This window comes from Ammospiza nelsoni, chromosome 14, assembly GCF_027579445.1.
Source record: "Ammospiza nelsoni isolate bAmmNel1 chromosome 14, bAmmNel1.pri, whole genome shotgun sequence".
Lineage (NCBI taxonomy): Eukaryota > Metazoa > Chordata > Aves > Passeriformes > Passerellidae > Ammospiza > Ammospiza nelsoni.
In genome coordinates, this window is record NC_080646.1 from 16,826,606 (window position 1) to 16,850,116 (window position 23,511).

Below are 23,511 nucleotides of genomic sequence, written 5' to 3' on the forward strand. Positions count from 1 at the left end.
CCCACCTTCAGCCTCCCTGGCTGGCAGACGTCTGCAGGGAGAGCGCTGAGCAGGATACAGCATCCAGCCTCCTGTCAGCACAGTTTTCCTTCCATCAGGCAATTAAACCCGGAGGTGGGCATCTGGATGGAAGATTTGTGCATCCCTTAGGGCAGAGAAAGCTGCAGCTCAGGTTACTGCCCTCCAGCAGCTTTCCAAGGTCCTCCAGGAGGGAAGGAGAGGAAATACAGCCGAAAAGGGGCTGTGTGCGCTGATGGAGGAGAGCAAGAGGGAAGCGACTGCAGCTTCCCGCCGGCTCCAGATGATGCCTCATAGTTTCCCTTTTAAAAGCATGAGCTGGGCTGGAGAAATAAATATTTGCGTTACAATTCCTGTTGGGAACGAGAGGCTGTTTTTGGAGGGAGGGTGTCAAACGGAAGTCGCAGGAGCCAGCACAGTTTGGTGCCGTGACTATTCTGTTTGCTGGGTGCGATCCCACTCCCAGCAGGAGCAGGCAGCGGCTCCGCTGGAGGGGTCACCCCACCGGGGGCTGAAATCTGGCCTGGGGCAGGAGAGCTGAGCAGGCAGATCGACCAGGAGCCTGGAGCCCTCATCCAGCCGGGGCTCTCAGCCCCTTCCCTCTGCCCTGCTTCCATTTTCTCCCAGTTAGGTGCAGAGGCTCCGGCTGTAGGCACGCTGCCAGCACAGTGCTCCTCGGCTGAACAAAATGTCCCCTTGTCCCAGGGCCTGGCTTTTTGGAGCGACCGCTGCTGCGCTTGCCGGGATCCCCGCTCCTTCCCGGAGGAGCTTCGGGACTCTCCGTCCAGGCGCTGACACCTGCGCTCGGCTGGGAAATGCAATTTAAGGACCGTAGAGGAGGGAGTGCAAAGAGACGCCTGGAAACCCCGGACTCGCGCTCGTGGGGGGAAGGCTGGAATCCCGGCAAGGGAGAAAGCTGTGCCGGGAATTTTATCCAGTAACAGCAAGGGAGGATGCGGCTGCCGGGAATTTTATACAGCACCAGCAAAGGGAGGAGGATGCTGCCACCATTTTAGCGGCGGCGCTCCCGCCTGCCGCGGCCGGAACCGGGGCTGGGGGAGCCGCCGCGGAGCCGGGGGGGCTCCGGGCCCCTCCGGCCCCATCCCGGCTGCTGTCCCCCGCTCCCCCCCCCGCCGGGGAGCGCTTCCTGTCCCCCGCCCGCCCTGCGGGGTCGGCCGAGCCGCGGGGAGGGGACGGGGAGGAGGGACCGGGGGCTGCGGGCGCTTCCTGCCGCCGCCCCCGCCGGGGCAGAGCGGAGCGGGGCGGGAGCTCGGCTCGGCCCGGCCCAGCCGAGCGGCGCTCCCGGGCCGAGCCAAACTTCCCGGGGGGCTCGCACCAACACACGCACACGCTTACATAGATATTTAATTTAATTTTTTTGTTCCCCCGTTTTATTTTAATTTTCTCGGCACTTTCGGCGGGGCCCCCGGGGCGGAGCCGCCCTCGCCGCCGGGAGGGGCCGGTGCCCGCAGCGCCGGGGATGGGCTCCGCCGGGGCGTCCTCCGCCTAGAGCAGCCCGGCTCGGCTCGGCCCGGCCCGGCCCGGCGCGGCGGCAGCATGGCCGCGGAGCTCAGCGCCGAGGAGGAGCAGGTAGGTCCCGCCGGGCTCCTCTTCCCCGGGTCGGGCTGGGCAGGACCCCGGGGGCTCCTTCCCCACACCACTCCTTTCCCATCGTTATTTGGCTAGCCCGGGTTGCCAGGCTGGTTTTTCTCCCAGCCAGGCGATTCTCCCGATGGGAACCCCCCACATCCCCACGCAGCCCCCCGTCCATCCATGCCAAACCCGCAGGCTCCCAACCCACGCAGCGCCCACCCTGCAACCCCCATCCACGCACCCCCCCAGCCTTCTCGCTCCCCAGGAGCTCTCGCAAGGCCCCCGCCGTGGGTGCTGGGGCGTGGGTCCCGCATCCCCAGGGCAGCGTGGCCCCCAGGCAAGGCTCCCTGCCGTGGGGATGGTGCGTGGGGATGGGGATGGATGGATGGATGGATAGATGGATGGATAGATGGATGGATGCGTGTGCACGCGCTTCCCACGCCCCAGGCCTCCCGTGACGTCCCGGCTTCCTCCGCCGGCCTTGCGTCACCGCGGGAGGATGTTGCTGGGCTCGGGGAACGGGGCCCTGGAGCCGGCCCGGCCGCCTCGGGTGGCCGCAGCCATCCCTGCCCGTCCCCTCCTTTGTCCTCTCTCCGCCAGGCTTGCCCGCCCGCGGCCGCTGGGCTTCCCCGTGCATGGGGATGTGGAGCCTGGCAGCGGGGCTGGGCGAGCTGCCGGCATCCCTCTGCCCCCTCGGGCTGTCACACTGGCCACGTTGGTGGCGCTGGGCACTGCACAGCAAAAAGTCCCGTTTTCCTTCCAAAATGGTCGGGTTTCCAGTTGGTTGGCTGGTTGGTTTTCTCCTTTAAAAATGCTTCGTTTCTACAGGGAGGTTTAGGAGGGCTGGGATGGAGATGCCGAGTCCCAAAACCTCCATGGAAGTGCCCCTCCTGCAGCCTGCGGTGGTGCTCAGCAAATGCAGAGCTACCAGGCTGTTTCCTCCTGGGAGCAGCACTGCTCTCTCCAGGGTGATCAAATCCCAAGGAATGGGGAGTGTCCTTGGAGTGTCCAAGGAGGGAGTGTCCTCTGTCCCCACAGGTGCCTGAGATTTGCGTTTCTCCTGTGTCATGGAGGGGGCAAAGCTTCTAGAAATAGAGGTTTTGGAGATCCTTCACCGGCAGGGAAGGCTGGTTTGCAGTGGGAGCAGCATCTCAGGGGAGGGATCTGAGATGTCTGGTTTGTTTGGGAATATTGGATGGAGAAGGTGAAGAGATGTTTGCAATAGTGGCTCCACATTTGGGTCATCAGCTTGGTGTGGGGAAGGCTGCCTTCCGTGCTGCCCTCGGTGGCCTGGAAGCCAAAATAACAAAGTTTCCTTCTTTTCATGGGTAAGTTGTGGTTTGGGCTGGAACATGCCCTTCCTGCCATCCCTTCATCAAGATTCCTCCACTCTCCCCTGTTACCAACAGCAAGCCAGGGGGAAATTCACCCGTCTCCTCTTAGGCCAGCCTTGGGACATCTCTTCTACTGGCTCTCTGCAGCTCCCTCCCTGGCCTATCCCCAAGGAGCCAAACCAATTTTCCTTGAAGGTTTTCAGCCCAGCTGCAGTTTCCACAGCTTTATCCCCCACTTCCCCATGCTGAAGAAGGAGGGCAGGTTTGCTGCCTGGGGGAGGAGGGCTGGGAGAACCCCTGGATTCCAGCAGCAGTGGCTTTGTCACCACCCTGCTCCAGCGCAGCGGGGACGGGGATGACGCCAGCACTCCAAAGACCAGCATTGTTCCAAACGCCTGGCCACGGACAGTTTCACTCCCAGTGCTACAGAGGCAGGACTTCTTACTGCAGCTCTGGGTCACAGGCTTTGTTTTTGGCACGTGGAGCGATCCCTGCTCCGCTGGGATTGACATGTGTATAAATCCATTTGGGATTGGGGCTGGGAATGGTGATGAGACCCAGTGGAGCACAAAGGGGGCAGAGCTATGGCTGGCATTGATGCTCAGCTCTGTAATGCCTGGCTCCCTGCTGTTGAATGGCAGCACTGGTAAGTTTGGAATTTGGTTGTGTTCCCAGGGAAAGCTGGAATTCATGGCTGAGCTGCCCTGCAAAGATAGTGCTTGTTCTTGTGCATCTTCCCCTTGCAAAAGCCCATCACCCCTCGTGACAGCTGCTGGAAATGGGATTGTGTGAAGTGTGCCGGGTTAGGTGTTGAGGAAGAAGACCTGAACTGCAGGCTGCATGCTCTCCTCATTGCCATCATGCCCTCTGGGCCTCTCTTCCCGTCATCTGGGGACTCCCTTCCCGTTATTTTGGAGTATCATTGCCAGCTCAGGCTGTGGTGTCAGCTCTGGTCTTTGTCCAAGGGAAGTAAGTGGGATTTGTACCTGGCTCTCACTCCCACACCTTGCCTGTGCTGGGGAAGGATCTTCTTCACTTATTTTGGGTTTGCATCTGCTGCCCTGGATTTTGAGCAACTGGGTGCCACAGGGGATGCCCTGGCAAAGCAGAGGTGTGCCCAGGATATATTGATAGGATATGTTTACAGATATGGATGTGGGGATGTGTGCTATGTTAAGGCTGAAGATGGTTCCTGTAGTATTGCCCCATTTATTATCCTGTGGTGCTTGCCTGGCTGCTTTGTGTGACTCTGGGACCACATTAGGGATCTCCTGGCTGCAGAGTGTGGGGAGAGACCCCGGGATGAGCCGGGCTCCTGGGGCCCATCCCATGAGAGGGGCTCGCTGTCCCTGCCGAGCCTCGCGCCGCCGATAAACCCCGGCCCTTCGCTTCCTCCTGTCGGAAGTCATTAACACCGACAAGCTTTTCTGGCTCAATAGCTCCCAGTAACTCTGAATAGTTCCCAGTAACTCCGTGCCTGACATCCTACACCGCCGCCTGGCTGCCTCCCTCCCTCCCGGAGCCAGCCTTCAGCACTGCCCTCCCTCCTCCACCTCCTTGCTCACCATCCTCCGCTCTGGGAGCCTGGAAGCTGCATTATTTGGCGTGTGCCTGGGTGGGAGGAAGGCATTTTGGTGTCTCCTTCCATTGAGCAGGATGCTGTGGAAGACTGGGCTGCACTGCCCTGTCTCCCCTGGGGGACAGGGGATCAATCCGCGGCAGAAGGCAAAGCTGTGTCCTGGGACCCTCCTGGTGTTCCATGTATGTGTGAAACTGGTGTTACTGGGCAAGCTGGTCGAAGTATCAGCCCTCCAATGTCACTGCCTGTGTTCCCTCAGCCGAGTTCACTGCCCCATGGTGGAGCTGCAGCCCCAGGAGGCCACTGCCACTGTGCTGGGGATGCTGTGTCTGAATGGGAGTTTGTTGCCTGTAAAATCCTCCTTTTGCTCCCCCTCTCCCTTCCATAAGTGTCCCCCAGCCTCCAGGCCATTTTTCTCACTCCTTGCTCCCTTTCTGCCACTGCCCTCACCCCTTTTGTTGTGGAGCTCCCTGCTTCACCCCGAGAAGCTGCTGGGTCTGTTGAGGATTGTAGCTCCAACAATGACCAGGGATGCTCCTTGGCCACTTCTCCTCCTTCTCCTCTTCCTCTCACCCTGTCTCACTGCATGCCCCTGATCTCTCCCACAGGCCACCAAGCAGTTCCTGGAGGAGATCAACAAGTGGACAGGCCAGTACAATGTGTCCCCGCTCTCCTGGAATGTGGCTGTCAAGTTCCTCATGGCCCGCAAGTTCGACGTCCTGCGGGCCATCGAGCTCTTCCACTCCTACCGGGTGAGTGAGATGGGAACCCCCCCATCTGAGGGCTTCCTGCTCCCTGGGACCACCCTCCCCCTCCTCCTTTTTCTTTCTCTCTCTCCCTTACAAGTTTTATCCAGCTGGAAAATCCTTTTTCAGCCAAGGCGGGTTGCCATGGAGATCTCACCGATCCCGATCCCTTCCCGTGCTCTGGGAGCAGCTCATGGGGTGCCCTCCTGCCTGGTGTGTGCTGCCCACAGAGCATTTCCCTATGTGTTAAGGATATACATCCATGATTGCCTTTTCCAACCTGGTGTTGCAAAGCTGCTCCTTCTGTTACTGGGGGGTGTGCTGGAAGATGATCCCATGGAGCAGAGGTTCCCTGGGACAGCTGGGTGGGCTGTGCCTGTGCCCCCTGTGCCCGCTGTCACTGCCCTCTGTGCCACAGGAGACGCGGCTGAAGGAGGGGATTGTGAAGCTGAAGCCGCACGAGGAGCCACTGCGCTCGGAGCTGCTCAGTGGGAAATTCACCATTCTGGTAGGTGGGGTGTCCCCCAGGGAGCTCCCCCAGCTGGGGGGCTTCTCCCAGCTCTGTTCCATGGGGATGCTGCGGGAACCTGACCCTGTTTCCTTGGCAGAGCGTGCGGGACCCCTCGGGAGCCTCCATCGCCCTGTTCACAGCCAAGCTGCACCACCCCAGCAAGAGCGTGCAGCACGTGGTGCTCCAGGCACTCTTCTACCTGCTGGACCGAGCTGTGGAGAGGTGAGCCTGCCTCTGCAGGGCTACCCTGTCTCATACTGAAGGGTCCCAGGGAGATCACTGCTCCCCATGGCTTGAAATTCCCTGCTTTGAGCTCTAGCCAGCCCTCCTTTTACGGAGCTGTTCAGCAGGGGAGCAAAATCCCCCAAGCCCTGAGCCAGGCTCTTTGCTGCCTTGCCCTGTCCACGCCCTGGGTTCAGTTTAGCAAAGTCCTGGATTCCTGCAGGCTCTGGCTGGGGAAGAGGCAGCCCCACCATCGGCGAGACGTAACGTGAGCCCTGCCAAAAATATAAACCCAGGACATTCCCCTGCCATTTATCCTGCTGGGCTCTTTCTGTTTTTGACCTTACCCATCACGAGTGATGCTGCTGAGGCAGGCTTAAGGCACGAGTCTGGCTTAAATGAGGGTTGTAGGAAGAGATGGTGAAGCAGCTGGGAAGTGCAGAAGCAAGGTTTGGGTCTGTGAGTCCTTCTGGAAGCATGGGAAGGGATTTTTGGTGGTCAGTATGGGGCAGAGCTGCTGATGCAGGGGCCAGGTGGTTGCATGTTGTGGGATTGATGTTGTTCTTTTCCTCCTCTCAGCTTTGAGACACAAAGGAATGGGCTGGTATTCATCTACGACATGGCAGGGTCACAGTACACCAACTTCGAGCTGGACCTCAGCAAGAAGATCCTCAACCTGCTCAAGGTGGTACCTGGGGGTTAATTGATATCTGAGGACAGTGTGTGGGCCACTCACTCACCAAGAACCCAAAGTCCTGTGGTTTTGGCATCAGTTTGCCCCCCAGACCACGCTGACCACGTCTCAGCCAGCAGCACCAGCTGCAGGACCTCGGGAGGCACTGGGAGCTTTCCAGGCTGCACCCGGCTGCGGCTGCGGTGTGGCGCGGGCGGGAGGGATCAGCTGTCCTCAGGCTGGATTCCTCTCACAGCTGCTGGCAGCACTTTTGGGAAAACAGATGCAAATTATTTTTTAATCGTGCTGGCATTTGGTGCCTCCTCCCTTCTCCGGAAAAAAATCAATAAGAGTAAATACTGGCCAGGGTGTGTTCTTTGCATAATCCCAGTTCCCAGTCTTCACCTCTCCCTGTGGAGCCAAACCCTCTGCTTACCTAATTCCAAGGAAGTAATTTGGTTCCTTATCAAGTCATAAAAGCAAGCACAGCTGCGAGCGTGTGAGGCACACTTCAGATGTGGCATTGCCCTCATGGGTTCCTGTGCTGGCTGTCACCTCTGCTGGGATATGTCCCCTGCCACAGCAGAGTGGGTCTGACCCCCTCTTCACGCCCACAGGGTGCCTTCCCAGCTCGGCTGAAGAAGGTTTTCATCGTGGGAGCACCCATGTGGTTCCGTGTGCCCTACTCCATCATCAGCCTGCTACTGAAGGAGAAGCTGCGGGAGCGGGTGAGTGGGGACCCTCCTGGCATGGGACTCTCCTGGCACAGGAGCCTCAGCAGGCAGGGCTGAGGCTGCTTTCCCTTCGTGCCAGGGTGGTGAAAGCAGCTTGTGCCATTCAGCCCCATCTGCTGGAAGCTGCCGAGCACCAGACCTTTGGCATCCCTGTTCCATCCCTGGCGAATCCTCTCCAGCCTTCTTGGAGTCACCCCCGCCTGTCCCCTTCCTCTCACAGGTGCAGATGGTGAAGATGTCGGAGCTGAAGGATCACCTGCCCCGGGAGTGCCTCCCTGAGTACCTCGGGGGGTCCCTCAAGCTGGACCCTCTGAGCTGGAACTGCCGGTTCCTGCCCCAGCAGAACGGGCACCCCGACCCCCTGGACGAGCTCATCCTGGTGCCGCTGGCGGCCCCCAAAGATAACGGCTCCGTCCACGTCCCCGGGCCCAAGTCTGTCACCCTGCAGGAGCTGCTGGACCACGTCAGCCACAAGCAGAAACGTGGCATCTATGAGGAGTATGAAGACATTCGGCGCAGGAGCCCAGCCGGCACCTTCGCCTGCTCTTTGTGAGTTGTGGGAGGGAGCCGGGTGCCCCTCTCACCCCAAAAAGCTGTGTGCCCCCTCATCCCACCATGCTTCTGCTGCTGGGTGGGGTTTATTGGCCTCTTCATGGTGTGGTGCTTTGGGTTAGCAACACAGAACCCCGGCCTAGGGATGGTGGGAGCCCCCTTTGTGGGTCCTGCAGCCTCTGGGAATAAGGGGGAGCTGCAGAGGACAGCAGGGACCAGGACCTGGCCGGGACTCTGCTTCCCGAGGCTTTGGCCAGGTGATGGCAGCAGAGCCCAGGCTACGGGCCCCAGAGGCTTGCACAGAGGGAGGGATGCTGCCTTTGCCTTGCCTGGAATCCATCCCTGCTTCCCTCTCCAGGGCACCCTACAACCAGGACAAGAACCGGTACGGGGACGTGCCCTGCCTGGACCAAACCCGTGTCAAGCTGGCAAAGCCATACAGCCGCCCGGAGGTGAGCCAGCCCAGGAGGGAACCCCACAGTCCTGTGGGAAGCTGGCACAGCTGTCCCAGGGGTCTGGAGGCCTTCTCTCACCCATGCTTTTCTCCCTGCAGCTGACTGACTACATCAATGCGAGCTTCATGGATGGCTACAAGCAGAGGAATGCTTACATTGGCACTCAGGGTATGGCTGAGCCAGCAAGGGGATGTTCTGCTCCTGGTGCAGCCGTGGGTTCCACCTCTCTGCCCAGTGTCAGCTGCTGGCCATGGGGGACATCCCAGGAGCTGGGCACTGCCCAGCAGGTCCCCCTTCTCCCAGGGTGTATTTACTCCTCCCTGGGTGTATTTATTCCTCTATCAGTTTCCAGCTAGTGGACTGAAGTTTTTCCTTCTCCCCTTGGAAGAGAGCAAGGGGATTCGTCTCCATCCATGATAGCAGCCCTCTCCCTGCCCCTATCCCAGCTCTGGATTTGCCCCATCTGCCCAGGGATGGGCAGAGAGGCAGGATCAGTGCTGAGCCATAGGGACACTGGTGCTGGAGGTGACAGTCAGTGACAGCTCCTGGCTGTTCATGGAGCCACACCTGGGTCAGCCCCTGCAGGAAGGGGCTGTGGTTCCCTGGGGGGGTGAGGGGGGGCTGGTGGCTGCTGCTGGCCAAGGGGTTGCCCAGATCCATGAGGTTTTGGGCTGATGTGTGGCTTTCCCTGCAGGGCCTCTGGAAAACACCTATGGTGACTTCTGGCGCATGGTGTGGGAGCAGAATGTCCTGGTGATCGTGATGACAACCCGGTGAGCGCTCATGGAGGGACACAACCCCCTTTTTCTGTGCCAAATGAGCATTTTTGGTGTGGGATAAGCAGTGCTGGGCTCGGGGCAGTGATCCTGCAGCAGTGGTGCCAGCCAGAGCCCCACAGAAATGGGACATGGGGTCAAGGACAGACTGTTTGGTCCCTGTGGGATCCCCAAAGGACCAAGGCTGGGTGGCATGGGAGGTGTCTCAGGCAGGACAAGGAGGACATTACCAGCTTGTCGTTGTCATGTTCCCAGGCTGGAGGAGGGAGGCAGGAGGAAGTGCGGCCAGTACTGGCCCCTGGAAAAGGATTTCCAGGCGTGCTTTGGGGCCCTGACCATCACCAACCTGGGCGTAGAGAACCTCAACCATTACAAGAAGACCATCCTGGAGATCCACAGCTCAGAGGTGCGTGGGCACAGCTGCCTGGTGGAGGAATGGCATGGGGGCACCAGGGGTCAGGGGAGGAAAGAGAGTCTAAAGCCCTTGCTTTCTCCAGACCAGGGAGCGGCGGCTGGTGTCCCACTTCCAGTACCTGAGCTGGCCAGATTATGGTGTCCCCTCTTCCGCTGCCACTCTCATTGACTTTCTGGGGGCCGTGAAGCAGCAGCAGAGAGTGGCTGTCAGCGCCCTGGGACCTCGCTTCAAGGGCCACCCCGGGGGACCCCCAGTCGTGGTGCACTGCAGCGCTGGCATTGGCAGGACAGGTAATGGGTGTGGGGGAGGTTTGGGGATGGTGGGGTGACAAGTGCAGCTTCCCTGGGGCATTTCCATCCTGGGGACCCACTGTCTCTGTCTCTCTGGGAGCCTCTCAGGATCCCCAGCCAGTCCCGAGTCGGCAGACACCGGGGGGCAACCCTGACACCACAGACAGCAGGGAGACACTCTCTGTGCCCCGAGGGTACTGAGGGCACCTTTGCAGCACAAGAGACACCAGAGACATCGGTAGAAGATAAAGGGCCGTCTCTTAGCAGGGGTTACTCCAAGGTTTTATTCAGGGGCTCTGGGGAGCTCCTGCACCTTAGGGGGCCTCCTGCTGAGAGCCCCAGGAGATGTGCCAAGGTTACAGTTAAAGGGAGGTGGATGCTGAAAGTAGATAACATTTTACTAACCAATAAGTGACACTAAGGGATGGATACTGGGGATAGACATTTAGGACAGCATATGGGGCAAGGCTTGGGGGGCTGAACCCTGGCCTCTGGCTGATCACTCGGCGACCTGGACCAAAGCTTCTAGATGGAGGGGATGAGATGCTGAGTGATTGACAGAGAGCCAGGCTGGGGATTTGGGGATGGTCTCACCCAGGGAGAGGGATTACACAGGTAAAGGGAGGGGGGTACAGTCTGGGATAAACCATTTGGGAAAAATATGGGGATACAAAACAAAACTACTTCAAAGTATTACAGAGTATAAAAACACACTACAACAACCCTGAGACATGTCCTCAGGACCTCCCACAACCATCAGACGTGGGAGAAGTCCCCAGATGCCCTGAGGAGATCAGTGTGGGGCTGAGCACCAGCACTCCAGTTCTCACAAGGGGCGGTGATGGTGCCATTCGGTGTCTGATGCCATCCCATCACCGTTCCTAGGTACCTTCTGCGCGCTGGACATCTGCCTGTCACAGCTGCAGGACGTGGGCACGCTGAACATCTACCAGACAGTGCTGCGCATGCGGAGCCAGCGCGCCTTCAGCATCCAGACCCCCGAGCAGTATTACTTCTGCTACACGGCCATCCTGGAGCACGCCCAGCGCGAGGGGCTGCTGCTCTCCAACCACAGCCGGGCCGCCCAGGAGAGGAGCTCGCCGGGGCACTGAGAGCCTCCGCCTCCCTCGGACGCCGCTGCCCATCCTCGGGGGCTGCCCCGCCGGGACTCAGCAGGGCCGGAGCGCCTCGGCTGTCAGCACTGCTATGGAACTGTGCCTTATTCAACCCAAACGGTGGCTGCCACTTTGCCGGCACGGGAAGGGGCTCAGACTCCTCCCCGTCGTGTTTCGGTTGGGTTTGGATGGTTGGGGAGGTGGTTTGTCTTCTCTTCGAGTTGTTGGGTTTTTTAATTTTGTTTTCGTTTTTTTATGTTGATGTTGGGACCACCTAAGATGCACCTAGAGAGGGGCTTTGCAAAGTCCTATGAAATGTATTCCCAGTCCTGGGGCTGAGGAAGAGGCGCGTGCTTCGGCCTCACCTGACGCTCCATGTGTGTGTCTGTATGTATGTGTGTATATAATATACCCCCGCTGTGACCCCCCCGGCTATTATATAGATACATATATACAACCTCCCCTGTAGCAGCTCCCAAGGGTCCCCGCTGTCCTGCCACCTCACTGCTGTGATCTCTGGAGCGGTGAGTTTGGTCCTGGCTCTGTCTTGTCTCCCCCCTTGCCCTTATTTCCCCTCATGGGCAGCGTTGGGACCCAGTACCCACTCCTGTGCCCATCCCGCTGGAGGCACAAGGATACCCGATGGTGTCCCCCCTGTTTCTTTGTCTCATCCTCCCCACGGAGAGAGATAGCAGCAGTGCTCCTGGGAGGATCTGGAGGATTGGGTTGTCTGGGGATGCTGAGCTGGCAGGCATCCCCTGCCCTTGGGTGCCGCTGAGGGAGTCACTAGGTACGAGGTGACAGGGTGACAGGGTGACGGGGCTGTGGGGACCGACTGGCTCTCCAGGTTGCCCGGCTTTCCCAAGCTGCCCCTGGGAACCCGCAGGCCCAGCCCTGCCTTGAGTCATGGGCTGGGAAAGCGCTGAGCAAGAGTAAACCCCAAACCCTGGAGAGGCACCGAGCCTCTGCCCCAGCCCCGCCACTGCCTGGGCCTCCCCAACTTTATACTGTAATAAGCTCTTTGAATGTGTATATTCTTATTTTTTTATAATCTTGGGGAAGGGGGGCGCGGGGTTTGGGAGGTTTTGTTTTGTTTTCTTTTGGGGGTTTTTTTTTGTGTTTGGTTTTTTTTTTTTTTTTTTTTGTATTTAACATTAACTTGATCCAAGCCAGAGCCAGAAGTATTTGTAAATGTTCCTATTTTGCTCTCAGAGAAACCTTTTTGTTGTTGTTACTTTTTTGGGAGTTGTTTTGTTTTTATTTGTATTGATATATAAATATACCACCAGTGACAAGTCCTCTTTGCTGTCGTGGGGGCATTGGGAAGGACAGAAGGAGAGAATTCAGGGCTTTGCATGGGCTGTGATCTCTAAAAACCAGCTGGCCCCATCCCTGGCTACACGTGGACTTTGAGGAGCACAGGGCTGTGTTTTGGGCTTCTTCTGGCCTGGGTGAGGCTGAGGCAGAGATAACCAGGCTGCAGGAAGCTTTCCTGGGCAGGCAGGATAGTGTCAGGAGGGAAGGCAGCACAATGAGCTGGCGTAGCTAGGGGGGCACAAGCCACCCTGCTCCAAGCTCCTGCCTCTTTTCCCAGGGCCTTGACAAGCCTCAGGATATCAGGCTCCTGTCTGGCCATGGGATCTGCCTGCTGCTGTCTTTTGCTGCAGGATTTGGGGGTGCAGGCATGGCCTCTGTGCTTCTGGATCCCCTCTGAGATGGCATGTAGGGCAGAAAAATTAGGGGGAACTCCTGGGCTGTACCAGTGCCCTCAGGTGCAAGCAATGCCAGTCCTGGAGCAGCAGCAGCAGCCTGAGGCTTAGGGATGAGGGAATAAAAAAGGCAGCTTGTGCAAATGAAGCCCTAGAGCCAGCCAGAGAGCTCGTGCCCCAGAGCAGGGCAGCTGGCGGGTGTGAAGAGCAGCACCTGTGTTTGTTCAGCTGGAGCCTACAAAAGTGAGGGATGCCAGTGTCTTTCTAGGACTAGCACAGGGAGAAGCTTTCCCCTGTGCTCTGGGGGTGGACTGGCGTGGCTGTGCCAAACTGAGGTCGGACACAAGCACTGGAAGGCTGGAACAGAACCAGAGGCAGCAGGGAATCTGTCTGGAAGGGCTGCATGTCTCAGGGCATAGTGCACTGGAGGGAGAGAAGTGGGTGTTGGGAGCACCCCTGGAGCTGTGCACAACCTGCCTGAGAGTGATTCTGGTTCAGCTGCAGTGTCCCATCCTTCCAGGTACCATTTTCCACCCAGCTGTCTCCTGGAGCAGCATCAGCCCAGGCAGTGTGATCTGCTCCTCTGGCTCAGGCTGCCCCAGAGTTTCCCTCCAGGCTCCCATTCCCTCTGAAGGAAGGCTCCTGGGGCCCTCCCTCCTCACTGCCAAACTTTTTCACCCAGATGGGATTTCTTCTCTGCACACGTGCAGGAGGGGAGTGTTGGCAGTTCATTGTTAATCCTGTGCTGTCAGCAGCAGCTCTCTGTGGCTCAGCGGGGCTTTTGGCAAAGTGTTGGATCCAGATCAGAAAGCTGCAGGTGATGCCAAGTGTCCCACGTGGCCCCACGCATGTGCCCAGCCCATGTCTGTGAAATCCCAACCAAGCCTGCTCTGTGCACACAGTAAAGGTGGCTGTGTCTTCTAGGTCAATCCCACAGGATGTGGGCACAGAGAACCAAAAGGTTTCCAAGACTCACGTGCTGGCTATCTGATAGGAATAACCAGAGAAGAGGGAGGGAGATAACCAACTCTGGCTCTGCATGGGAACAGCTCGGATATGCTGCTCCCTTCGAGGAGGGATGAAGAGCCCATCTGTGCTGGAGGCGGAGGAAAAGGTTGTAAACCTTTTCTATGGGAAAACAACCCAAACATTCACCCTCCCTTACTATTTCCAGGGCTGTGTTTCTTCTCAAAGCCAGCATTTTCAGTCCTCTTGCACAACATGATGTTTTGTTCCATCCATTCCTTCTGTGCCAACAGGTCCTGCTCAGCAGTAGAAACAAGGATTTCTCTGGAAATGGTCACTTCACCCAGACAGCCAAAAGTTACTGGAAAGAAAAACTTTGTATTGTTTGGAGAGCGGTGGGAAATACGGGCTGTTGAATGCAAGCAGCCTGGTGCCTGAAGGATCTCCCCTTCCCTGGAGTGGCCCAGAGATGGGGATTAGCCACCACGGGCAAAAGTTAACAACACAGAACGAAATCCAAAGTTCTGCAGGAGTTTGGAAACGGGGATTTAGAGGCATTGCAGGGCAATCCTAAAGCGGCGCTGCCATCGCTGTGCCCACCTGTCTCATTTGGCTTTCTTGGCTGCGCGCACGCCTCGCTAATGACGATTACTTTAGTGCTTGTAATTTTGTACCCTGGGAGTTTGGAAAGAGCCTGGCTCCAGAGCGCTTCATTTCCCAGCCCTTCTGCTTCCTTGCCTCCGGTTTCCAAGGCTCAGGCTCGATCTCCAGCGGCACCGCAGTCCGTGCAGGCTCAAACCCCCGTGTCGAAAGCCCTTCCAGGGGTTAAACCGAGCTGCAGCTCCCAGACACAGAGAGAGAGGAGAGAGCTCCTCTGCTTGTCCCGGCACCACCCCGCTGCCTGCGCCTGCAACGCTCTCCCGCTCTGAGGAAGGGAAGAACAGCTGCAAAGAAAACAAAAAAAAAATAACTAGGAGATTTGGACCTTGTTTGAGTAAAGGTGCTTGTAACACACATTTTAACACAAGTGTGGAACATGTGTGTTTGTATTTCACCCTTTCGCGAGCACGCTCTAGATGCCCAGACGAGAACTAACGCGGGCCAGGCCTGGCTGCTGCAGCCTCCGTCTGGGGAGCCCAGCAGCGCACTCCACAACTTTCCAAAGGGAGAGGAACACGGTGATCGCAGGCATCAACCCCCACGTCCACCTCGTGTTCTAGCGGAGGGGAAGGCCGGCTGCCGCCGCGGGGGCACCGGCTGGCCCGGCTCCCTCCCGCCCTCCGCCGCCGGGAGAGGCCTGTCCCTCACACCCCCCTCCCTCCCTCCCTCCCGCCGTGGGCGGTGCGGCCGTGACGATCGGCACCGCGGGGCCAATCCGCCCCGGGGGGAGTTCCCCCTCCATTCAGGGCTGCTCGCCTGCGCGTTGAGGGTAGGTAACAGCTGCTTCCCCCACACGCACTTTCCCAGTTTCGCCCCCCTTCACGGGAATCGCTTCCCAAGGGCCGGGCGGGCGGCCGGGCGGGAACCTGAGGGAAAAGCGGGGGGGGTGGGAGGGGAGGGAGGCGCGCGCGCGCTCCGGATCCCGCCGGCGGGAAGCGCGCGACGGGCGGGGGGGGGGAGGCGAGTGACTGAGTGTGTGTGTGCGGGGGGGGGGGAGGGAGGGAGGGGGCCATTGCCGCGGCGGCCACGCCCCCTTCCTGGCACGCCATTGGCTGTGGCTGCTGAAGGCACCGCCCCCCGCGGCGCGCACCGCCCACGGCCCCCCTCCTCCTCCTCCTCGGTGCGTGCGTGCGTGAGTGTGAGCGTGTGCGAGTGTGCGGGGCGTGTGCGGGAGCGAGTGTGTGTGTGCGCCCTGTGCCCCCCGCCCGCACGTGTAACCGACCCGCCCCACGTGGGGCGCCGCCATCCCGGAAGTGAAGGGGTCGGGGACAAAAGGCAGCGCCGCGCCGCCCCCGGGCTCGGGCCCCACCGCCGAGCCCCCCCCTCCACTCTCGCCGCCGAACCGGTTGGCACCGGTGCCCGGGGCCGGGGGGAGGACGGCGGGGGGAGCCGCTGGCGCGGGCCGCGGCCGCGATGTAAACATTCCACAAAAGGGCTCCCCAGAGAGGGGGGCGTGGTCTCGCCGGTGGCGGGCGGGGCCAATTCGCCGCGTGGGTGGGCTTCTCGCCGTGACGGCGGCGCGGCCCCGCTCGGCAATTGGCCGGCGCTTTGGTATCGCAGCCAATAGGGCGGTGGGGGAGGCGGGACGGGGGCGGGGCGCGCTGCTTATACGGACATTTTTCTTCGGCGGTCGCTCCCCCCCCTCCTCTCCTCCCTCCCTTCCTCTCCACATCCCCTTCCTGGGGGCCGCGGCCAATAGGGGTGGGCCGGGTGGGCGGGGCCAGCGCTCCCATTGGCCGAGACGGTGACGGGCGCGCGTCTCAGCCAACGGGCGCTCGGGGCTCCCCCCCTGCGCGAGGAGGGGCGGGATTTCCCGGGGAACAGAGAAGCGGGCAGCGCTCCGCCGCGGCGGCCGACAGACGGTTACTCCATCTTACCCCCCCCGCCGAGCCCCCCACCCCCGCCTGGGCACCGGCGCCGCCCCCGCCCGCCCCCCCCCTCCGGGAGGAGGGGCGCGGGGACCCCCCCTTCTCACTGCGCCGGGGACAGCCCGCCCCCGCCGCCCGCCCGGGAGGTGCCCGCCACCCCCGGACCCTGAGGGAGACCCGGCCGCTGCCAGGAGCCGCTTCGAGGTAAGGAAGAGCGGGACGGCGGGGACGGGAGGCCGCCGGGCCCGGGGCCGGCCCCCTCCGGCGATCCGTAGGGGGCGGGGCCCGGCGCCGGTGCGGCGGCGGCGCGGGGTTGGTGGGGGGGGCCGGCCGGTGCCCGCGGCGCGGCTCCCCGGGGAGCCCCGGCCCGCGCGGGCGGCCGCGCGTCCTCCCGCCCCGCCCCGCCCCGCCGGGGTGTCCCGGCCCCGGCATGGCGGGAGCGGCGGGCGGAGCGTGCGGCGGCCGCTGGGCGCGCTACGAGCCGGGCGCCGCCTCCTCCCCCCGCCCCTCCGCCCGCCCTCCGCCCGGTGCCGCTCCCGGGCTGCGGCGGGACCGCCCCCGGCAGCGCTCGCCCGCATTGCACGGCCCCGGTACCGGCCGCGCCGCGCGCCGCGGCTCCCGCCCGCCCGGGGGGCGTTCCGAGAGGTGGGCGGGCGGCGCGGAGCTCTCCGGTGCCGGTGCTCGCCCAACTTGCCGGCGGAGTTGCCATGAAGGCGCTGTGCCGGTGCCGGTGCCCGCGCTTCCGGGCTGGCCGGGGTTCCCCCGTGGCTCTCGCCGCTCTCCCGCTCCGCAGCGCGGCTCTCCGGAAGGACCTGTTGGAGCGGCACCGGCGCGGAAACCCGAGAGCTCCCCGTGCACCCGTTAATTTATCTGCGATTTCAATAGCGAGCCGGAGCCCTCTGTGCGTCCTCCCGTGCTCTGAACTTGGCACATGCTTACATCGGTATTTCATCCATTTTTTTAAATTCTTCAGGCCGTTGTACATCCCTACAAACTACTTTAGGGTTGGTTTTTTTTGATAGCAGGAGGCTGGTGGAGTTCAGGTAGCTTTAAAAGTATGACTGTGCTTTATAGCTGCTTAACTAAATTCTGTTTTTTCTGCCTCTTCCTGGCCTGGGTTCAGGCCCATTCTGAATTTTAACAGTCATTTGTGTGAATAGCACACGTGCTCAGATACAAGTTACATCCCTGAAGAAACTTATTTATTTGGACCACTGAAATGGGGCAAAATAAGTTGTGTCAGCTCTGTTTTAAACTCATTATCAAAGGCAGCTCCAGCTGTCTGATTTTCAGTCTCCCACGCTGTCCAGAGGAACCTAAACCTGGTCTGTGTGTTAAAGTGTAGCTTAAGGCTGACATAACACCTCATGTTTCTTTTAACTTGCCGCTTTTAGTTGTGCTATAAGGTGCAGGCTCAGTAAACAAGTGGGAAATGCCCAACTTAATTCAGTACAGCTCAGCTGTATCTGTACTGGCCATTTTCCACTCCTGACTTGTAATTATTTTAAAAAATACACTTTCAGAAAAGTAAGCATTACTATATAGGATCAACTGTACAGTGTAGTATTTTAAATTAAAATGGCGTTTTATTTTAATACACTCATTTTAAAGCATCTGTAAAACTTTCTTCATCACATAAAGTGCCTTGGCAGCCTGGTGTCAGCCTGTGCTGGATCTCCAAGAGTAGAAAACCCCTTTTTAGGGTCTTTTTTTTTTCCCCTGCTGAGATGAAGTTAGCAGTTTTTCACATGGGTACGCTCTTTGCAAAAGGAAATCGTGCTTTCTCCCCCCCAGAGTCTCTTCTCCTCATCCCTCCCACCTTCTGCTTCGGCAGAAGACACATGCTCTCAGCATGAATTAGTCTGAGACGCTGCAACGTAGTCGTTCATCCAGAAAAACAGCACTAATTTGCTCAAGTTTGGGGAGAGTCAGGCTGTTTTTGTGAGCAGTGTGGGGAAGGGGGATGCTCTCCCCCTGGCCCCAGCCTGGCTTGCTGGGGGAGCCCTCTGCTCAGGCTCCTGGCACGTGTGGGGCTGGGAGCATCGTGTTGGAATTGGCAGGCGGATCATTTACGTTTCCAGGATTTATGAATCGTTTTCTGTCCAGATTGCTGTTCTGGACTTCTCCAGCGCTGGAAAGCTTTTATGGCTGTTGGAGCTGGAGCAGAAAAGAGCCCCATAATAGCTGTCACTTCAGCCTGGGCTGTGCTTTTGGGACCAGGCTACTTTTTTCCAACCCTGCTGGGGTCTTGTCTTTTTTCATTTGGTTAAATAAAAGGATTCTGATCATTCCCTCTGTGCATGGGGTAGGTGCAGTTAGGAAACAGGGCAGAACAGTGCTCTGAGCTCCTCTGAGCGTGTTTTGGATCGTGTCTGTGGTGGAGTTTGGCACCTGGGCCACTTTTTGGCTAAGCAGGGATCAATGCCTCACCAACTTGTTCCTCATCTGGACGAGTGGGGTTTGTTTGTGTCCCATCTGCCTCTTGGTGAGCGCTGGCACAATGTCACCCTGCAGAAAACTCTCCCAAAGCTTCAGGTCGTGCTTTTCCAGCACCTTTTTCTAAGGATGCTTCTCATTTCATTGTGGAACGATGCTCTGATCCCAGATGTGCCTTTCTGTATTGTGGCCAAGGGGTTATCCCCGTGCTGCAGGGCTGTGTGGCACCGTGAAAACAAAGTGTAGCAGTGACTGCTGAACAAGCTGGGTCATGTTCTGGAAGTCGTGTGGCTGGGTTAGCAGCACTGCTGGAACCTGAGCTGGCTCCTTTCAGTAGGCACTGCTGTGCACACCTCCATAATCCCGTGTGGGATGTGTCCTGCAGGACATCCGTGACTGTTCCGGGAGCAGAGCTGACACACTTGCTGCTCCCTACTTTTGAGTCCTCTCTCCCTCAAAGAAAACCTTTTAAAAAACCCTCACGTGTGTTAAACAAGTCCTCTGCAGCTCTGCCGTTTCCCTGCAGTTTCTCAGAGGGATCCAAATCCTCTCCAGTGGATTTTTACAGCTTGTTGGTGGAGCTGGTGTTTATCCACAGGTGTGCTGCGTTTCCAACAGGTGTTGAGGCACTGCACCTTCCCAATTTGCTTTCTTCTTAATCCCTCTTTGGCTTTTTCTTTTAACTCTACCAGCTGATCTCCAATGCCTGAAGACCCTGCTTATCTTGTGGGAAAACCTGCAGTAGAGATAATGGAGATTTTTGGGATATTTTGTGGTAAAAAGCTGGGGAGCAGAGCTGCCACCAATGAGGCGGCTTTGTGAGGGTGCCTCTGTTGCTCCCATGGAGCAGTGAGCAGGCAGGAGGAGAGCCCTGCAGTGCTCCTCCAGCTATATCCAGCCTTGTCCCCTCTTTGTTCCTTCTCCTTCTGTGTCAGTACTGCCATTCCTCTGCTTTCCTCAGCAGAGGGGAAGGGATGTGCTCCACTTGCCCTTATCTGTCCCACCAGCTCATGTGGGGCAGATGGATGGGGAAACCCCCTGATGAAGCTGGTGAGGTAAAATTCCATAATTCTAGCATTGTTACTGAGATACAACATAGCTTTTCCTTTAATTTTTCCTGTGCTTTACCAGCTGAAGATCCTGTGTGTGTCTGCCTGATGCATCCTACCTGTGGCACGGAGCTGGGAGGTGGCACAGGTGGGAAGGTCCAGGGATGTGTTCCCTTTTCCTGCAAAAAAAACCCTCAAAAAGCCTAAAAACTAAAAACCTCAGGGGAAAATAACCCCAATAATTTTCATCCTCCCCTAGACAGAATGAAGTGTGCTCCTTTTAAGGAGTTAAAAGGGAATTTGGGTAGAAATGCTGCTGGGGAATTCAATTCTTGACTTGGTCTGCTCAGGTGGAGCTAAGATCTCCTGCATACATCCTGTTGATGCTTTTAACAAAGGAAAGTACCTGAATTTTGTGACTTACTTTCAGTCCCTGCTGTATTTTGAGGGCTTTTCAACCCTCAAATTAAGGTTGCAGATGTTGCAGCTTGAATTGGGGCTCTCTCAATCTGCACTTCAAAGTCCATGAGGGGATGCCAGAGATGTGTGCTGCATTTCTGAGATGATGCATAAGCATAGTATTGTTTGTAATGTGGAGGGAAAACTCTTGCTACAAGTCTTTGATGTTGTGTGCTTATTCTCAAAATACCTTTCCCTTAGCTGGGCTTTGCCATCATTAAGGAGAAATCAGTTGTTACTGAGGGTGGAAGTGGGTGGAATTGCCCCTTAGAGCAGCGTGCTTTGCTAAATCAGTTCAAAATGACATGTCTAGTCCTGGGTTTCTCTCATTGTTCCTTCCTCAGCTTTTTTTTGGTGGGCTGTAGGAGGAGAGGGACTTTCTGCAGGACAGATTTCTCCAGCTTTGAACAGAGGAGATTGGTGGGAGATGCCAGGTGAAGATCAGCAGGACTTCAGTGAGGAAATGAATGCACTTTGGGACCATCCAGCACCATGTCTCCTCCTGCAGGATGCAGACCAGTCACTGCTGTGGTGCTGGTCTGCTTTCCTCTCTCTCTCTAGTTTGGGTGGTGGTGGATGCAGAGTTACCATCACCAGTCTCTGTCTGGGCACAGCAGAGCTTTGATGCCATCTCTCTGCTAGGATTTTATTAAATCAATTAGCAGCCTTCATTAAGGGCTGGTTTGCTGTGAGACACTCTTATTCAGTGGGTTGCAGACCCTTGGTGTTAGTTAAATGGAGAAATTGATTGCTGCTATTGACTATTACCTATATATTGACTGTATATATATCTATATACACACCCTTAGATAATACAGAATTTCACAGCTGAAGCAGCTCCAGTGCTTGAATAAAAGCAGAGTCTAAGCTTAGTTGGTGAAGGTGAGGGGAATTCAGAAGGAAGATGAACATACATGAGCTTTAGTTTTTGCTTTACAGAAGTTTCAATTAACTTACAATTAAATTACAGAAGTTTCAACCATAGAATAAACTAGATTTTTGGAAAATTGTACACTTGGCCTGCAAGAATTGGGAGCTTCAAAAACTGATGTTCACGCTGCTGGTGTGTGTGTGGTGATGGATCCTTGGTGCTGTCATGATTCCTGTGGCCTCACAGGCCAAGAATTGTGGTGTCTTCACAGGGAAAAGTCTTCTCAGACAGCCTGAGGTGGCATTTTAATCCTCATAAGGGCACATGAGCCTTGCAGCCATCCTCTGCCCTCAAACAGCCTCTGCTGCAGGGGCTGGTGAGTGCATCTGGAGGGCTGAGTGTGGAGTGATGCTCTGGGAAGTGAGTCCCAGGGGTGGGACACTGAGCAGCCACCACACCACGTGGATCTGCACACAATATTGGAAGGATGAGGGCAGAACCAGCCTGGGAGGGCAGAGGTGAGTGGCAGGGCTGGCTGGGGGAGCAGGGTTCAGAGCAGGAGGGTTTCCAAGTAGGTGAGTAGCTTGTAAATAGCTGCCACCAAGGCTTTGCCCAGACTTTAGTCATGCATTCAGCCATTGTCATGCAAAATCCTGGCCAGCTCTGCTGTGGGTGGATGGGGTGAGGCCAGATTTACTCAGTTTAGTCCCAGCCTTATTAGCATAAAACTCTGGTTTTGCAAAGAGAAATGTGGCCTGTGCCTGAGAGGGATATCTCCATGAGGGGAGTAGCTCCATGTTAACCTTCCTGGCTCTTCATTTATCAGCAGAGACTGGTTGAAAAGCCAACCAGTGCAGCACCATTAGAGAAGTGAGCTCCTGGAGTGTGTTCCTCTGCTTGCTGAGTGTGTGTGTGGGGTTCCAGGCTTACTCATGGTTTGTAACTTGCAATTAAGATGCAGTTGATGAGCTTTTCCCCTTTACTTTGAACAAGGAGTCCTCCTCTGCTTCCTGTCTGTGACCTGCCAGGTGATTTGGGGACCTCTTGAGAGGTTTAAACTTGGAGAGTAACTTCAGAAATAAATTAAGTCATCTTCCTTGTTGTCCTGCCCTCTCCAAGTGAAAGGAGGGACTAATAGGGAAAGTTTATATTGGATAGGGGGAAGAAATTTTTTCCTGTTGAGGATGGGGAGGTCCTGGCACAGGGTGCCCAGAGCAGTTGTCGCTGCCTCATCCCTGGAAGTGTCCAAGGCCAGGTTGGACAGGGCTTGGAGTACCCTGGGATAGTGGAAGGTGTCCCTGCCCATGGCAGAGACTGGAATGAAATGATCTCTAGGGTCCCTTCCAAAACAAATTTTTCCAAATTTTCCATGTTTTATGTCATGGAGAAGAAAATTTGCACCTTTGTCCTGCTGATTCCATATTTGATGTGAGATCTCAGTGAATGGTCTTTGGGTTATTTGATTAGTGACAGGTTTAGACTGTGCAGAGCTGTCCTGACTTGGTAGATGGGGATTGGCTCAGTTGGCTGTTACCATTATTCTGTGGGAATGTTGTTCCCTCTCATTTATCCATGTGCTTGCCTTAGCAATGATTGTGTCTTTACTGCACTGAACTGAAGAGGGCTTGCTTTGGAGAGATCCTGAGTCTAAAGAGGGTGGTTTCACTGTTTTCTGTCCTTCCAACATCTTACCAGGCTGCCTGTGCTTTTGATAAACAGCAGATAACATCTCAAGGATGGCAATAACTATCAATGGACAGAAAACAGCACTGGGATTTGCTTGCAGTGAAGAGTGCTGGGGTGACTGGTTCAATCCAACAGAGCCAGGAATTCATGGCTCCTTTTGGAGTGGGACAGTGGCAGAATGACCTGTTGGATTTGAAGTGAAATCAAGTTGCAGAAAAGCAACTTGGGGTTGGGCAGGAACATGAAAAGAAATACAGGGGAGTAAATGAGGGAGCTGCTGACCTGTGCTCCCTGGCAGACAGGCAGGAATCCAGCTTCTGAGTGGGGCCAGGGTGCTGGCAGCACCACAGGTGTGGCATGTGGTACCCAAAATACTCCTAGGTATTTCCCTAAAGTTACGCATGAAATACACACGTATTAAATACACACACGTATTAAATGCTTTGGGGCTTTGTAAGCAGCTTCAAACTGTGATTCTGCATTCTGCTTTTTTCCCATGTTTTAAAGCATCTCTCGCAGCTCTCATCCTACCTGGACTGTCCAAGAGGGTTTTTTTTTTCTGTTGTCAGTACAAACAGTGTGTAGGTAACACATCCTTCCTTCCCTAGCCTGTTGTGTTCAAGCACTGCATTCACGAGCTTTGCATCAGTCAGGGTCTGTGTGCTAGCAACATCCTTTAGGATCTCTCACAGCTGTGATCCTACCTGGACTGACCAACAGGATTTTTTTTTCTGTTGTCAGTACGAACAGTGTGTAGGTAACACATCCTTCTCCAGCCTGTTGTGTTCAAACAC

General features: G+C 57.0%; 2 protein-coding genes across 2 annotated transcripts; one reads left to right on the forward strand and one right to left on the reverse strand.

The window, feature by feature from the left end:
- The first annotated feature begins 1,268 nt into the window (after positions 1-1,268).
- Positions 1,269-12,297, forward strand: PTPN9 (protein tyrosine phosphatase non-receptor type 9). The gene is made up of 13 exons (XM_059482130.1): positions 1,269-1,608; positions 5,133-5,276; positions 5,689-5,778; positions 5,879-6,003; positions 6,583-6,688; positions 7,294-7,404; positions 7,631-7,959; positions 8,321-8,414; positions 8,516-8,585; positions 9,112-9,190; positions 9,449-9,599; positions 9,691-9,898; positions 10,784-12,297. Exons 1-13 carry the CDS (start codon positions 1,576-1,578, stop codon positions 11,008-11,010), a joined length of 1,767 nt encoding a protein of 588 aa, XP_059338113.1. The 5' UTR covers positions 1,269-1,575; the 3' UTR covers positions 11,011-12,297.
- Positions 12,298-14,879: 2,582 nt separating this feature from the next.
- Positions 14,880-16,648, reverse strand: LOC132079333 (basic proline-rich protein-like). The gene is made up of 3 exons (XM_059481854.1): positions 16,226-16,648; positions 15,148-16,137; positions 14,880-15,104 (listed from the first exon to the last, which is right to left on the reverse strand). Exons 1-3 carry the CDS (start codon positions 16,646-16,648, stop codon positions 14,880-14,882), a joined length of 1,638 nt encoding a protein of 545 aa, XP_059337837.1.
- Positions 16,649-23,511: the final 6,863 nt, after the last annotated feature.

Excerpts from the sequence above, each read along its gene's own strand:
- PTPN9 (XM_059482130.1), top strand. The coding sequence starts at position 1,576 with ATGGCCGCGGAGCTCAGCGCCGAGGAGGAGCAG. Across the intron at positions 6,689-7,293 it reads AGATCCTCAACCTGCTCAAG|GGTGCCTTCCCAGCTCGGCT; the intron begins GTGGTACCTGGG and ends TCACGCCCACAG. Across the intron at positions 9,600-9,690 it reads TGGAGATCCACAGCTCAGAG|ACCAGGGAGCGGCGGCTGGT; the intron begins GTGCGTGGGCAC and ends TGCTTTCTCCAG.
- LOC132079333 (XM_059481854.1), bottom strand. The coding sequence starts at position 16,648 with ATGCCGGGGCCGGGACACCCCGGCGGGGCGGGGCGGGGCGGGAGGACG. Across the intron at positions 16,138-16,225 it reads TGGGGGGCTCGGCGGGGGGG|GGGGGGAGCCCCGAGCGCCC; the intron begins GTAAGATGGAGT and ends CTCCTCGCGCAG. Across the intron at positions 15,105-15,147 it reads AGGGGGGCGAAACTGGGAAA|GCGAGCAGCCCTGAATGGAG; the intron begins GTGCGTGTGGGG and ends CTCAACGCGCAG.